Source organism: Ursus americanus, chromosome 25 (assembly GCF_024610735.1).
Source record: "Ursus americanus isolate L20-20 chromosome 25, mUrsAme1.1.p, whole genome shotgun sequence".
Lineage (NCBI taxonomy): Eukaryota > Metazoa > Chordata > Mammalia > Carnivora > Ursidae > Ursus > Ursus americanus.
Window position 1 is genome coordinate 18372428 of NC_142151.1, and position 14383 is coordinate 18386810.

Below are 14383 nucleotides of genomic sequence, written 5' to 3' on the forward strand. Positions count from 1 at the left end.
GACTATAAAATGTATCAAGTTCCTGGGGTGTCTGGGTGGCTTAGTTGGTTAAACATCTGACTCTTGATTTTGGCTCAGGTCATGATCTCAAGGTCATGAGGTCGAGCCCCGTGCAGACTCTGAGCGGAGCATGAAGCCTGCTTAAGAATCTCTCTCTCGGGGCGCCTGGGTGGCTCTGTTGTTAAGCATCTGCCTTTGGCTCAGGGCCCAATCCCAGGGTCCTAGGATCGAGCCCCACATCAGGCTGCCTGCTCCACTGGGAAGCCTGTTTCTTCCTCTCCCACTCCCCCTGCTTGTGTTCTCTCTCTCGCTGGCTGTCTCTCTCTCTCTGTCAAATAAATAAATAAAATCTTAAAAAAAAAAAAAAAATCTTTCTCTCCCTCTCCCTCTCTGCCCCTCCCTGGCCCCCTCTCCTGCCGGTGCTCTCTCTTTGTCTCTCTCTCAAAAAAAAAAAAAAAAAAAAGTATCAAGTTCTTCAGTTTGGAAAAATGTTAAATAAATGTCTTAAACACTAAGAAGTAAAATAAAGTTATAAAAGTTAGAGAGATACATGCTTTTTACTTTTTTAATTTTTTTAATTTTTTTAATTGTTTTTTTTAAGTGAATTCCATGCCCAGCATGGAGCCCACAACCATGACATCAAGACCTGGGCTAAGATCGAGATTGAGATGCTTAACCAACTGAGCCACCCAGGCACCCCACATGCTTTTTTACTTCTTAATCACACTATTAAAATCTTAAAATTAGTAATTCCGTATCAAGTATTAATATCAGCCTTTATATGTCCCAGGGTTTTAAATACACTTGAAGAAGTGACATTCTAGAATCCTTCTGTGCTCCCTAAAATCTGGTCTACTGAGCCACACACCTTGCCTTTTATCAACAAACACAAGAGGAAATGGGAAGGGGAGGTCCTGGAATGACCTGAAATCACTCATCTTCATTGTGTAGCTCAGTTCTCTGATGATGTTGTTTCCCCTTTTCACTCGCAGGAAATAACTCAATTGGGTCAAAATTTAAGGTAGCCCGTAAGATGTGGGATACTGTGCTATTGAGAACTACAATTAGACCTTCACTGAAGAGAATCAGGAGGCAAGGAGGGCGGGGATGGTGTGATGACTCTCTTCTGTCCTGCTGGTAGCCTGAGAAGTGAGAACAATGTACTCCTCCTGTGGCTTTAATAAGTCACTCTCTGTGGGATCAGAAGCAGCCATGTGCATGACGAAACAGAGACAATCTCAATATCCAAGGAAAATCTCCCTATCATGCTAGCTGGAGTTTCTATCTTAGGTATCTCTGAGTCCACCATGATCCCCTTAATACAGTCAAATACCTTCATAACATCCTCTAACAACTGTGCTGTTACCTGGGTTTCCTCCTTATTCTTGCTTCTGCCTCTCATTCTTAACACTGTCAAAACCTTTAATCAGCTAGATTTTATGCATTTATCCTCATTTTAATGTTGTCATGACTTACAGTCTATAAGATGTGTACAAAATCATATCAAATTGAATTAGATCCCTGGATCTCACAGATATTAGGATAAACAGGTCTCTGGCATTTTAAGATTTACCTCACAGTTTATACACAGTCACATTGCATGCACTTTAAAAGTCTGATCTTTCACCACCAAATCTTAATACTTCTCAGTCCCTTGGCCTTAACTTTGAAAATTAAAAAAAAAAAAAATTATTCGACATAAGCAATGCTGCTTCTCTTAGGTGACAATGTCTTTTGAAAAAGGTTTCTGTGATGTTCAAGAGAGAGTGGCCAGCTGTTTGCTAATCTTCCAGACAGAGGCAATGGATACAAATTATGGCATGAGGAGTTTAGCGTTTCCTTATGTAAAAGTCATCGATGCAGAACTGCATAACTCTCTACCTCAAACTGTATAGTCCAACTTTCTTTGCAGTTGTTTAAAATAAAAGGACATGTTAATTTTTCTTGACTGTGCCTAAGGACACAGGGATGGACTATTTGACCTCTCATTGTCATCTACCTTTACCACTCCATGATTTCAACTCTGCAGTGTGTAAAGACAAACTCTTCATTAGTCGGGTAAAAAAACATAGAGCTTGAGCCAGATCTCACCAGGAGAACATATGATCTTAGCGGGGATGCAGGGTTGAAATGAGGCATATTCTATAAGGAAAATAACCACAGTGGAATACACTGAATTTTCTTTGCTTTTATATTTTTTTAGAACAGTCATATTCTCTCTGCAAATCTTCCTTCCTCTGTTTTATTTTGAGCAAGGAATAAAATTGAGTTTCTCCTTGAAAAAATCAAATACATTTCTAACAAAAAAAATTGAGAATATTATGAATACAAATTAGATAATTCTGACAGTTCCCGTGACCCCCCATCTCTAAATGTATCTTTTTAAAGAATTATTTTAGTAAAAACTTGACTTCATCTGTACAAAGTAACTTTTCCTTTTATCATGTATATAGCAGTCAGGAGGTTATACAGTTATATTTGTGTACAAGAACTGGTTAAAAATATTTTTTAAACAAGCGACTCAATATTCAGTGTATGAAAATGCTGGCAGGCATTGATAGAGATACAGAAATACTCTACCTGTCAAGTGCCTATCTCACTGAAACCCAAGGACACTATAAAATGGTACATTACCAAAGTCTTCAAAATACGGGGAGAATTGAGAGATACACAATTTTACATAAAATTTCTTAAAGTTTTACATGTAGATGCTTGCATTTGCGGCTTTCCAATTCACACTCACACAACACTCATTTTCTTAGAGCTTCCAAATAATGACAGGTTTCATTTATTACATTTGACATATCAAAATCTCACCATAGGGTAAGCATAGGAAAACTTCATTGTCCGCTACTATTCTTACATTGAAAATAAGCAGCTATCAATAGATTACACTGTTTCATCAATACATCTTTAACCCCTTGAGGGTTTTTTAAACGCTTTCCAGAGGTAAATAAGAACCGTTATTCCACTTAAAAGCAAAAAAGGTGCTAGAAGATAAGTTGGCTTCATTACAATGACAAGAGAGCAAGCCCTCACCTAAAAAAAATAAAAATAGAAAAGAAAACAAATCAAATTTTTAAACTTCTTAACTTAATTTTTCTAAATCTGTAGAAACAGAGAACATAGAACAAATGAAAATAATGTGTTATAGTCTCTGTAACATAATACAGAGGCAGAGATGCAAAATTAAGAATGCAGAATGAAATTCATCTATACACTTTTCAACTGCTCTGCATTTAGTCTTTTTTTTAGTATTCCATTCTCACAATAACTTTCTTCTATTTTCTTGAATGTTAATTTTTCAGAGAAGGACAAGACTAGAGACCAGTTAAGATTAAAAGAATCAATCAAAGAGAGGTTAACATTCAAAGGAATGAGGTTTTTTTTATTCTATTTCAGTGGCTTAGGGCATAATAGAAAGTAAAGTTTGAGCATATTGGAATTAGTTTCAAGGCGATAGAAATTCTCACATGGCAGACAGAGTAATAAAATATTTGTTACTGCTCCATTATCTATCATAGTATTCTCACTTTTTTAAGTGCTATGCCTCCCATGTTAATGACTTGAGCAGACAGCCAGTCAGTGACAGAAGTTGGCTGGGGGAGATCGCAAAATACAGATGAACTAATGTTGGCTGACTGGTAGGTACGTTGTGCTAAGCCCTTTTGAATGCATTAGCTCATTCTGTGTTCTATACAGCTTTACAGAGTCAGCGTTATTACTTTGTTTTATAGATAAAGAAATTTAAATCTCAGTCTAGTTAAGTAACTAGCTTAAATTACTTGTAAGTTGTAGGGCTGAGATTTGAGTCCAGAAATGCCTGAAAACAAAAACCATGCTCTTGCCTTTACAATGTCTTTCTCTAAGTAATCAAGGGGAGGTACTGGAAGAAAGAGACATATGTAGGTATGTGACAGTGGGGGCTGGGGGTGGGGGCAGACATTGCCTTTTGAAGAAAAGTAGAAAAAGGTAAGGTTGATGGTTGAGTTCCAATATAGTGTGGTCACTTATAAATACTATTTCTAAAACTTTGTCCTTATTTTAATAAGAAGAAAAAATATTTGTTTTATTTGTTAAAGAATTAAGTATTTGTTAGAGAATTAAGAAGGCTGAAAAAAGAAAAAAAAGTGCATTGTGAATTGAAATGAGAAAAAGCAGGTCTCTTATTGATTCTTCACTCTAGGAATCACATTAACTATCAGAATTTGATGACTGCCAACAAATAAACAACATTTTCCCCGATTCCAGGCTGTTAAACTGCCCAAAGCCACCAAATACAGATAAGTCTGAAATGCACTGATTGTTCCTGCTGTAGGTGGTTAAAAAATCAGCTATGGATACAAGAGTTCTTTTTCTCTCTTTCCTTCAGGCTGCTAAAGGATGCACAGAATGAAGCTTATTTTAAAAGCTGGTATCAGAAGCTATTGGCAGCTCTCCAATTCTGTTCAGGAAAAGCCTTGAGTGATGAGTTTTCCAAGGAGAAGAGACTTATTAAAATTCTAGGAGACATCGGGGAAAAAGTCAAGTCTGCCAGTGACCCTCAAAGACAGGTTTGTTGAAAAATTAATCTTCATGTAGTGTTTTCTTTAATCTTTTGTTCAATTAAATTTTAATTTTGTAGCTTGGAAAGCAAATTCATTGTCTATACTTACTTATGAGACACCCAACTCAATTAGTTGGATCAAGATTTTTCTCCATTTACAGTCTTAAAGTTAATGATAATGTCTACCGAAAGGACATGATTTTTTATGATTTTCTTTTATTTATTTATGAGAGCGAGAGAGAGAGAAAGAGAGAGAGAGAGTAAAAGCAAATGGTGGGAGGAGCAGAGGGGGAAAGAGAGGGAGAGGGAGAGAATCTCCAAGGGACACTACACTGAGTGTGGAGCCCAATATGGGGCTCAGTCCCACGACCCTGAAATCATAACTTCAGCCAAAACCAAGACTTGGACGCCTAACTGACTGAGCCACCCAGGTACCCCAGTATAGTTTTTTGATCTAAGTAGCCATGCAGCATATGGAGAGTACCTGACAAGAAGAAATCAGCTTAAAGGCTGTTTGTCTAAAAAGACCAGATGAAGTAATTTCCTCAAAATGTTAGCACAACTCGGGCTAGTAGAAGTCCAAAGGGGACTTTTTAGGGCACACTTGTCCAAGGTACAAAATCTAGGTCTAGATTTTTTGAATACTGCACTAATCAAAATAAAGACTTTTTTTGGCAAAACAAATAAAATTAATTAAACAAATCAGTAGTGGTTTGGATAGTAAAACTTTTATACTAAGATCCATGAATGATAGTCAAAATATTGTGCATTTTCATCACTGATTATAATAATAGACCTGGCTATTCTTTTTCTTGATCTGATTGAAGAATATTTGTTCTTTTTAATTATCTGCATCACTAGTTTCCCTCACTGATAAAGAACATTAAGTAGGTTCTCTTACATTCAACATTCTAGATGCAGGGAGAGAGTGGGCATCCATTCATTGTATTAATAACATCATTCAGTAACAATTAAGTACTTACAGACTGAGAGTTAAAGATGGAAAGATGACAAAAACATTAATTTTGTCCTCAAAGGGAGCACATAGTTTCTCTCACCTCCTGTCTAAAATCAAAAAGAGTTTTCAGCAAAATAATATAAAAACTTTGACAGGCAAAGTGTCCCAGAATTCTTTCCCAGCCCAATATTTTTTTTTGCTGGAAGTCGCTCATTTGATAGAAATGCCAAAAGCTATGGCCCTTCACCTATATAGGAGTAAATAGGAAATAAAAAGCATAAGCATGGAATTTATTCTTAAATGGGAAACATAGACTTTAGATTGACAGAAAAACCTAATAAATATATAACATGATGAGCAATGAAAAAAAAAACGTCTATAATGTCTTCATATTACTGCAGATTATTTTCTGGTGATAGAAAAAAATTGAAAGCAAGTAAAATAAACTGGTTTAAAATTTATAAAATTTATGTATAAGTTTAGTCTTTATTTCTTAGATTTTAAAATTCCTCACATATTTGATATGCATACTACAGTTAAATAAGTCTGATGCTTTTTTTGACCATTTGCATTAAGTTCCAAAGTGCTATTACATTATGCTTTCAAATAAATACATTTCGCTCACTTAGACTGTTTTTGTGATAACACTTCTTCACATAAAAATAAGAAAATAAAAATAAAGAGATGGAAGATGCATTTGTAATTTCATACAATTCAAGTTACTGTTAGCTATTTTTTTCTATTTCATTTTTAAAAGTACTAATTAGTGTTGTATGGAAGTGTGGAATCACTATATTGTATACCTGAAACTAATATTACACTGTATGTTAACTCACTGGGATTTAAATAAAAACTTAAAAAACCCTTTTTAATAGATAATTCATAATTCTGCAAACCTACTTATAAATACATGTCTGTATATTCTGATAAAGGCTAGGGTTTTTAATATATTAAAATTGTCTCCTTGATTATTTTTCCTCAGATTCCTCAAAGTTATTTCTTTATATATTGTTTTTCTCTGCTGTTTACTATTAAAGCATGTCATCTCATCAAAAATAAAATGAAATAAATAAAAAGTACTAATTAAACTGTGTGAAAGAAGATACTTAAAGACAGTAGAGATTCCCCTCCATGGTACTCCTTAAGAAAATCCAGGTATAGATAGGACAAAGGACAAAGAGTCCCATAGTGGAATTTGCCTCATTTTTCCACCTTGTTCTTCTGGATTCTGGGAGCAGTAGTTTCTATTATTTGCCAATGACCCAGGAGTAAGAGCTAAGAAACTCTTGGGGGTGAATTAAACATTATTAATCTGATCCTTCATTTTTAGAATTGGACTTAAAGCTTTGTTTCTGAAACTGGGCTAAAAGGGGCCTTTATATTTTGAATTATTGTTTTCCCCCTCTTTTTGTTATGGGATACACAATTTTAAAGGTGTTGTTTGTGGTTTCAGATCTTCCACAGGTACAGAGAACTATGGAAGGGAGTGAGGCAAGTATCAGGAATATACTCATTGACATTTAGTAAACCATTTGTTCAAATATATTACTATTTCTGACAATTATCATTTTTTGCCATTATAGTTCTTAATATATGTGAAATTTTTCTCTAAAATGTGCTGTCACTATTATAAATCTTGAGGGTTACACACTAAGATTCCAGGAAATTATCAGAATTGGATTGTGTTAACAATTACTTAAAGCAGGTGTTGTAAGATGGTGGGCACAGGTCAAAGCCAACACATCATGTTTTGTTTGAACAAAATAGTTCTTTGTTTTGGTTTTGTTTTTAATTGAATTTAAATCCTATAGAAAAGGCATGAACTCTTTAGTTCCCCATTTCCCCAACACTCCCTGTTGTTTTTAGCCCTCTGCTTCCTTCTATGTGGTTTACATCACCTACCTGACCCCAAAGCATCCAAGTGTGCAACCCCTGAATTAAAGAGTTTATTTAATCAATGGAAGAAAATTATAACTCGAAAGAAAGTTGAGTTCTTTACAGTTTCTAAAATGCTTTTTCAAATGATTTTTTCACAGGAGGTACTAAAGAAAGAGATTGGCAGACTAGAAGACTTCTTTCAGTGTATAAAGACGTGTCACCTTCCTCTGAACCCTGCCCTGTGTATAAAGGGTATTGATCGTGATGTAAGTCAGATTATTCAGTAGACGAGTGGAGTATTTTTGTTTTGTATTGTTTAGTTCACTGTATGCTTTTGAAATGGCAAAAACAATTTGTAAATTGTCATTGCAAGTATTTTAAGAAAAAGGTAATTGAATCCCATCCAAACTATGTGCTGCATTTGATGCACTGTGTAAGGTGGAGATTGCATTGGCCTTATCACATGATTTGCTGGTTTAGAAATAAACTATCAGTTCAGTAAAAATAAATAAATAAATAAATAAATAAAGGTACTTCTACTAAATTGATTTCTCAGTTTATTCAAAATGGTTGATTTGGTGACCTTATGCAGGCTGGCTTTAATTTCATGGTTATTTAGATGATGTGCATACCCATGCCTAGTACACTAAGATTATTAGCTTCAACACCTCAGTTTTTATTTAATTTAAAATTCATTGAAACTCATATGTCAGTGTACTATATATATTGTGATTTTACTTATGCCTGGAGTGACCTTCCTGGCATCAGAAACAATTTCTTTCTCTTCTTAAGCCTCTGTCAGTCACACTTCCCTAACTTAGAATCATTCTTTCTCCTTTTATCTCCGTTAACTTTATTGTACTCCTTCTCAAAAGTCCACGGGTAGAAAGCACTAATAGAGGAGGATTGGTAAGTGAGACTTAGAAGTGAAGAGTTTAAGCTATTATGCATGCACAATAAATGCTACTTGACTGATGGCATAATACAATCAAGAAAACAAATCCAATAATTAGGAGAAAAACTAGACCATTATTAGTATGAATATAAAAAGTTTTGTTAAAAAGTTGGTACTGTTACCTTTACAACTTTGCTGCCTCACAGACACCTTAGAAATTTTCCTAATATGCTACACAAGCATATTTTGAAAAATAACAAAATAAGGCATCAAAATCCACAAACTGAGATATGTCTATCTGGGCTAAAGTCCAAATCATTGCTAATTTTTAAAAATGTGTAACTTTTCAATCATATCCGATATCCACTGATTAATGTTGAAAATACAGGGAAATGCAGCATTTCAAAGACATAGTATCTTAAAGTAGAAAGAACAGTATGAATGATTGAGTCTAGACATTGATTTTTTGTTTCTGCTTTCTTGGTTTATTGTTCCTTAAGGAGTAGAATAATTTTCTGTTAAAATTCCATATGAGTCTTCGTTTTGGTAGTCCTTGGGGATGTGGGATATCAGCTCTAATGGGTATCTTCTGTGGGTGCCTATGTGAGATTGTTGGGCTGAGGGTCACCAGCCCAGGAGCCACAACCCCTAGCACTGTAGCTGGGACCATACTCCTTTCCTATACCTACATGCAGACAGTGGTACTTTCTTTGAGTCTGGAGAGTAGACCAAGTAAAGCTCCCTCTTTTCTCCATTTGCTCTGGCCAGCTGTGCTTGGCACAATGCTGGGCACCTGTGTGTAGAGCAATAAACAGGGCAGATGTGGCCAGGTGACACTCTCCCCTGGGGAACATTTTAGTCCATCCTACAGTCCTGCCGAACAAGGAAGTCTGAAGGAACATACATCTCATCTGAAGATGTGGTGAATGTGGCAAAGTTTCAATCAGAGCTTGCATCAGAGGATCCATACTGGAAAGAGCCTCTAAGAATGTAATGAGTATGATAAAACATTTAGAGAAACCTCTCAGTCAATGGTTCATTTGAGAATCTACTAAGGGGGGGAAGACCTATGAATGCAGCAAGCATGGGAAGACCTGTCATCACTACTCCCATCTCATTCAAAATCAGAGATTCCATAATTAGAAAAAATCTTATAAATGTGCTATACGTGTAAAAACCTTCACTCAGAGTTCCCTACTCATTGACCCTCAAATAACTCATCCTCGGGAGAAGACATAAATTTCATGAGTATAGGAGGCTTTCATTCAGAGTAAAATCCTTTTCTAACATCAAGTGCTTCACATTAGTGAGAAACATTACAGTTGAAATGAGTGTGGGTAGGCTCTCTGTTCCAACAGAAACCATTTTGACCACCAGAGAATCCATACTGGGAAGAAGTCCTGAGAGAATAATGAACATAGTAAGACCTTCAATCAGAGTAAATGTCTTATTTGACATCAGAGCCTCCACACTGGGGAACAAGCACAATAAATGCAGGCAGTATGGAAAAGGCTTCAATCAGAACTCTCAACTTGTTGGCTACGAGCAAATTCATACCAGAGAAAAACATTTGGAATGCAATGTGACAAGATATTCAGTCAGAGTAAATGTCTTATTTTATGACACCCAACTTCACACAAGCAGAAAACCCATAAGTATGGAAAATATGCAGTGAAGACTCACATTTCATTATATAACAGAGAATTCACACTGGTGAAAAATCCTATGAATGTGATAAGTATGGGAAGGTCTTTGGTGATAGCACCAACTTTACGATGTCAGAGAACCCATCTGGGGAGAAACTTTATAAATGCAATGATTGTGGGAAAGCCATTAGTGATTGTTCACAGTTTATCATGCATCAGAGAGTTCACTCTAGAGAGAAGCCCTATGAATGTGGTGAGTATGGGAAAGCCTACAATCAACATTCTATTTTAATCACCATCAGTAAACTACACTGGGGAGAAGCACTCAGACCAATTCACTCTTTAAAGCTTGGCTCTCCAAGATGAGGACAAAGGTCTTAGCTTCGAGTTAAGCCTTTTTTCAAAGAATTTTCACCCTTGTCTCTCCTTGGAACCACTAATTACAATGGACCATTTCCTATTTTCCTTTGGGTCACTAGAGAATGGACCATTTGGGAAAGTGGTTGTAACTTAATGTAATCCTTCTCCACTCCTGGGAAAGTAAGGACCACACACTTCATTTACTAATAGGTTCCTTTCCTTTTTTAAAACTATTTTAAATCAATGTCATTAGTATGTGCTTCTCAAGAACAGAGATCATATCTTTCTTTCTCTATTCCAGCTCTTCTTATATTTTCTCTATTCCAACTCTTTTATCTCACCATTTACATAAAATTATCTTCCAAGACTCCAACTTATTCTTTCCCGTCTCCTGGTTGTGGCCCTTGCAATCCACTTTAAGCATCTAATCTAAGTTCTCATTGTTTGCCTTTCCCTACCCAGAAAGCCTTTTTTTTAAACCTGTTTACTAATCTCTATTTTTACAATCTTCAAATCCAGCTCATCTCTGAAAGACTTCTCTTCTTTAAGTGCTGCTTCATTTAACTGTGATAAATAACCTTGTAAATTACTTTCAACTTAATGCATATGTGTTTGTGTTCATACCAACTTTCTGTAGGCTCTTGGAGAGTAGATATGGTATCTCTGATATCACATAGATAATGGTTTGGGCGTATTCGTTGTCAAATATAAAATATTTTTAACATGACTCTCAAAAAGTATACTGCATGTGAAAACCAAAATATAAAACAATGAAAGCAGAGTAGCTCCGAGTGATATAATTGAGAAGAAGGGCTAAGCCTTGTCTTCATCCTCCCTTTGCCCTTTTTCTCTTCCCTGGACTTGGGGTGCCTCAAAGAGACCCCCAAGAATTGTATGAGCACAGAAAACTACTGATCTAGGCTCATTTCTGGCCTAATACAGGATTTCCTAATTCAATACCATGACAGAAGGTCGTATGTTCCCTGACTGACTGATTCTCGAAGCAAGTATTCATTACTTAACAAGCAGCCTCACCCATTTACTATAAATCTCAAATTGATTCAGTAAGCAAGGGTTTCTGTTTGCTTACGGATTAGGTTAGATTTCTGTTGATAGGTTAGGTTAAAAAAATATATCCTTTCCTCTCTACTTCTACTGATTTCAGACTTCTCAAAAAATGATATTCAAACTGATCCTTCAACATGTATTGATGTCATATTTTACGAAGTTGATAAATTGAAACCATCAAGTTCTTTTCCTTTTAGTATTGATTTAACTCTTCACTGTCATGAAGTCTCTAATAGTCTAAAGACATACAACCTTTTAACATTTAAACAGCTGTAAGTGCAGGAAAGGAAAATAAGCAACAAGGAAAGTATAATGGAAAGTAGTCAATATCATAAAACTGAAAATGGAAATGCAAAGTGTAACTGAAAGAAAGGAAAGGAGGAAACATATGTTGTACTGTTATTTGTAGAGGTAAGAAAATGTTCACTAACGAAAAGAGAAGAAATGCGTTATTTTTTTTGAAGTACCTAATTAGTGTCAGGCACTGCACTGTAGAAGGTCTTTTATATCTATGAGCCCATATATCTATTACAAATATGTTTGTTATTATCCCCATTTTACAGTGGGATACATTTAAGTAGCTTGCCCAAGGTCTTGCAGCTAATAAGTTAGAGAGTTCAAATTTGAACTCAGTCTTTCTTAACCCTATATCCATATTTCCTTAAAGTATTCTGTAGGGAAGAAATAATTAAAAGGAAATAGGTTTTTGAATGCAATTTTATCTTTTAGGTATTAACCAACTATCATAAACATAATGCCTACCTACTACCTAGTTTATTTAAACCCCCAACAAATCAACACTGTTCAGTGAGAAAAACTGTAGTTGAAGATTTACAACCTGCCAAGAAACTGGATTTTCAGTTTCTAAGTAAAGGCTTTGGTTAGTAGACTAAAGTTTTTTTGTTGTTGTTTTTAATAAATATGTTTCTTTATTCCAAAGTGTAAAAATTATTCATGTGTGTTATATTTGCTCATACAACAAATTATACAAGAAGCCCATGATTTCAGGGAAAGTGTTCTTTTTGCTTTATTTTGCTCACCATTTTTTCTCTTCTCTTTCTATAGGCATGTTCATATTTCACATCTCATGCTTTGCCCTTGAAGATTACTTTCATCAATGCTAACCCAATGGGCAAAAATATCAGCGTCATTTTTAAGGTACAAAAACATCAAATTGATTTCACAGGTAGAATTATTGATTTATTTCTTGCAAAAAGATATTATTATAGTTATTTTCCTGTGACGACAACACAGAGGATTCCAGTTATTTTTGATTCTGCATTTTTACAGAATTATAGTACCTGTAGAACAATGATTGACAATAAATCAATCATTATTGGCTCAAGCTAGTGTACCTTCAGTGCAAAACTTAAGATATGTTTCAATAAATGAAATTATACACTTCTTAGTAGCACAGAAAGTGGAATGTGTAGTGAACCCTTAATAGGAGAGTTTTCTTTTGGTTTAGGTATTAAATTAGAATCAATATTAGCTAAAATTCAAATGATATGTTAATTTAACATAAAATTCTTATCTGCAGGCACTTGCTTACTTTAGTAATTTGGATTATTTTCTTCTTTTCAAATAAATAGAGGCGAAATCAGTCTTTATCATGAATCCCATAGGAGAATAGAATAAAAGTCGTAACAGGGTTATAGACAAGTAGGAAAGACAGATCAAAGAAGCTATGAATGAAAAGGAAGACTTTGGAGTCATTTAGTTGATTTAATCAAGTATTTAGCCAAACCAGACAACTAGGTCTCAGAGTGAATTATTTAGTGGATTTTTTACTATCTTTGAGGATAATTTTTAGCACACCCATACTTTGGCTTTGACCTATGTCACTTCAAGTGTTAATGATCATGAAACACTGCATTTTGGGTGAAGAAAAAAATACCACAAAATTTCATCTTGGAATATTTTTCTGCATATAATTTAGAAAGCATTTTCAAAACCAAACCTCTTAGTTCAAAAGCAGAAAACTATCCTTTCCCTTTGGACGTATTCCATTTCCTTCACCTATGCTAGAAAATCACCCCTTAATCATTTCTTATTATCAAAGGCTGTTTACTCTGAAAAATTTTTAACCACCTTCATAATATGAGAAGTCAATGATTTAAAGTCCGATGAATCCTGTGTGTGCTATTTATAGTCCTAGTCAAGAAGCTCTTGGTATTCTAACTGTGTATCAGTATATACATTTATGGCATACCAAATAATGTTTTAGTTAGAAAGAAATCTCTCTTGGCGGAGTTTAAATTTTGAATAAACATTCATCGAGCCTCTCTTCACTAGACTTCGAATCTAAGACATTGCACGTGCATGATAAATTGAAAGATTACTATCAGCATACAACATTCCAAGCAACTTCTAATTTGGTGGCTGAAGCTTCTGTAATCATTTAAAGGAAAGTTCTTAGTTTCTTTGATCTTCTCCCAGAAACACAAGGTGTTCTTAATACTAACAAAACAACTGAAACCATCCTAAGTTGGGCTAGAAATGTACTGGAGGAAAGAAATGACATATACCATATTTGAAGGCCTTTAATGGAATTCAAAAGAGAAATCCAGAGTCTATAATTTTGTTATTAACAGGCCGGAGATGATCTTCGTCAGGATATGCTTGTTCTGCAGATTATTCAAGTGATGGACAATATTTGGCTGCAGGAGGGCCTGGATATGCAAATGATCATTTATAGATGTCTATCCACGGGAAAAGGTCAAGGTCAGTATAGATTGGAAAGTGATTTGACTTATATTATTTGTCTGAAACTTTCTCTGGTAACATGACACCAAACTTTCCACAACCTTCATTTTAGACCATAAATTTTAAAGTCAAAAGAACTATACAAAGTCATTCTTCTTTCTTAAAAAGAATTATTTTCAAAAGTGGCAAGTCAAAGTAATTTAGAATGTCAAAGAATGTAATGTCTTTTTTTATATTAATTAGGATTTTGACAATCTAGATGTTAACTGTGGTGTCCTTTTGTGTGTCATTTGTATGTTTTTTCTCTTCTTTAAAGATAATAACAG

The 14383-nt window shown here is 34.9% G+C and overlaps 1 protein-coding gene across 3 annotated transcripts in view; it reads left to right on the top strand.

The window, feature by feature from the left end:
- PIK3C2G (phosphatidylinositol-4-phosphate 3-kinase catalytic subunit type 2 gamma) overlaps positions 1–14383 on the top strand; it is a 354209-nt gene that overhangs the window by 215959 nt on the left and 123867 nt on the right. For all 3 annotated transcript variants that reach the window (XM_087855664.1, XM_045781381.2, XM_045781382.2), the window contains exons 19-22: positions 4373–4553; positions 7541–7648; positions 12417–12509; positions 13946–14075. In XM_087855664.1, coding sequence (XP_087711790.1) covers positions 4373–4553; positions 7541–7648; positions 12417–12509; positions 13946–14075 — 512 coding nt within the window. The remainder of the gene's footprint in view (positions 1–4372; positions 4554–7540; positions 7649–12416; positions 12510–13945; positions 14076–14383) is intronic.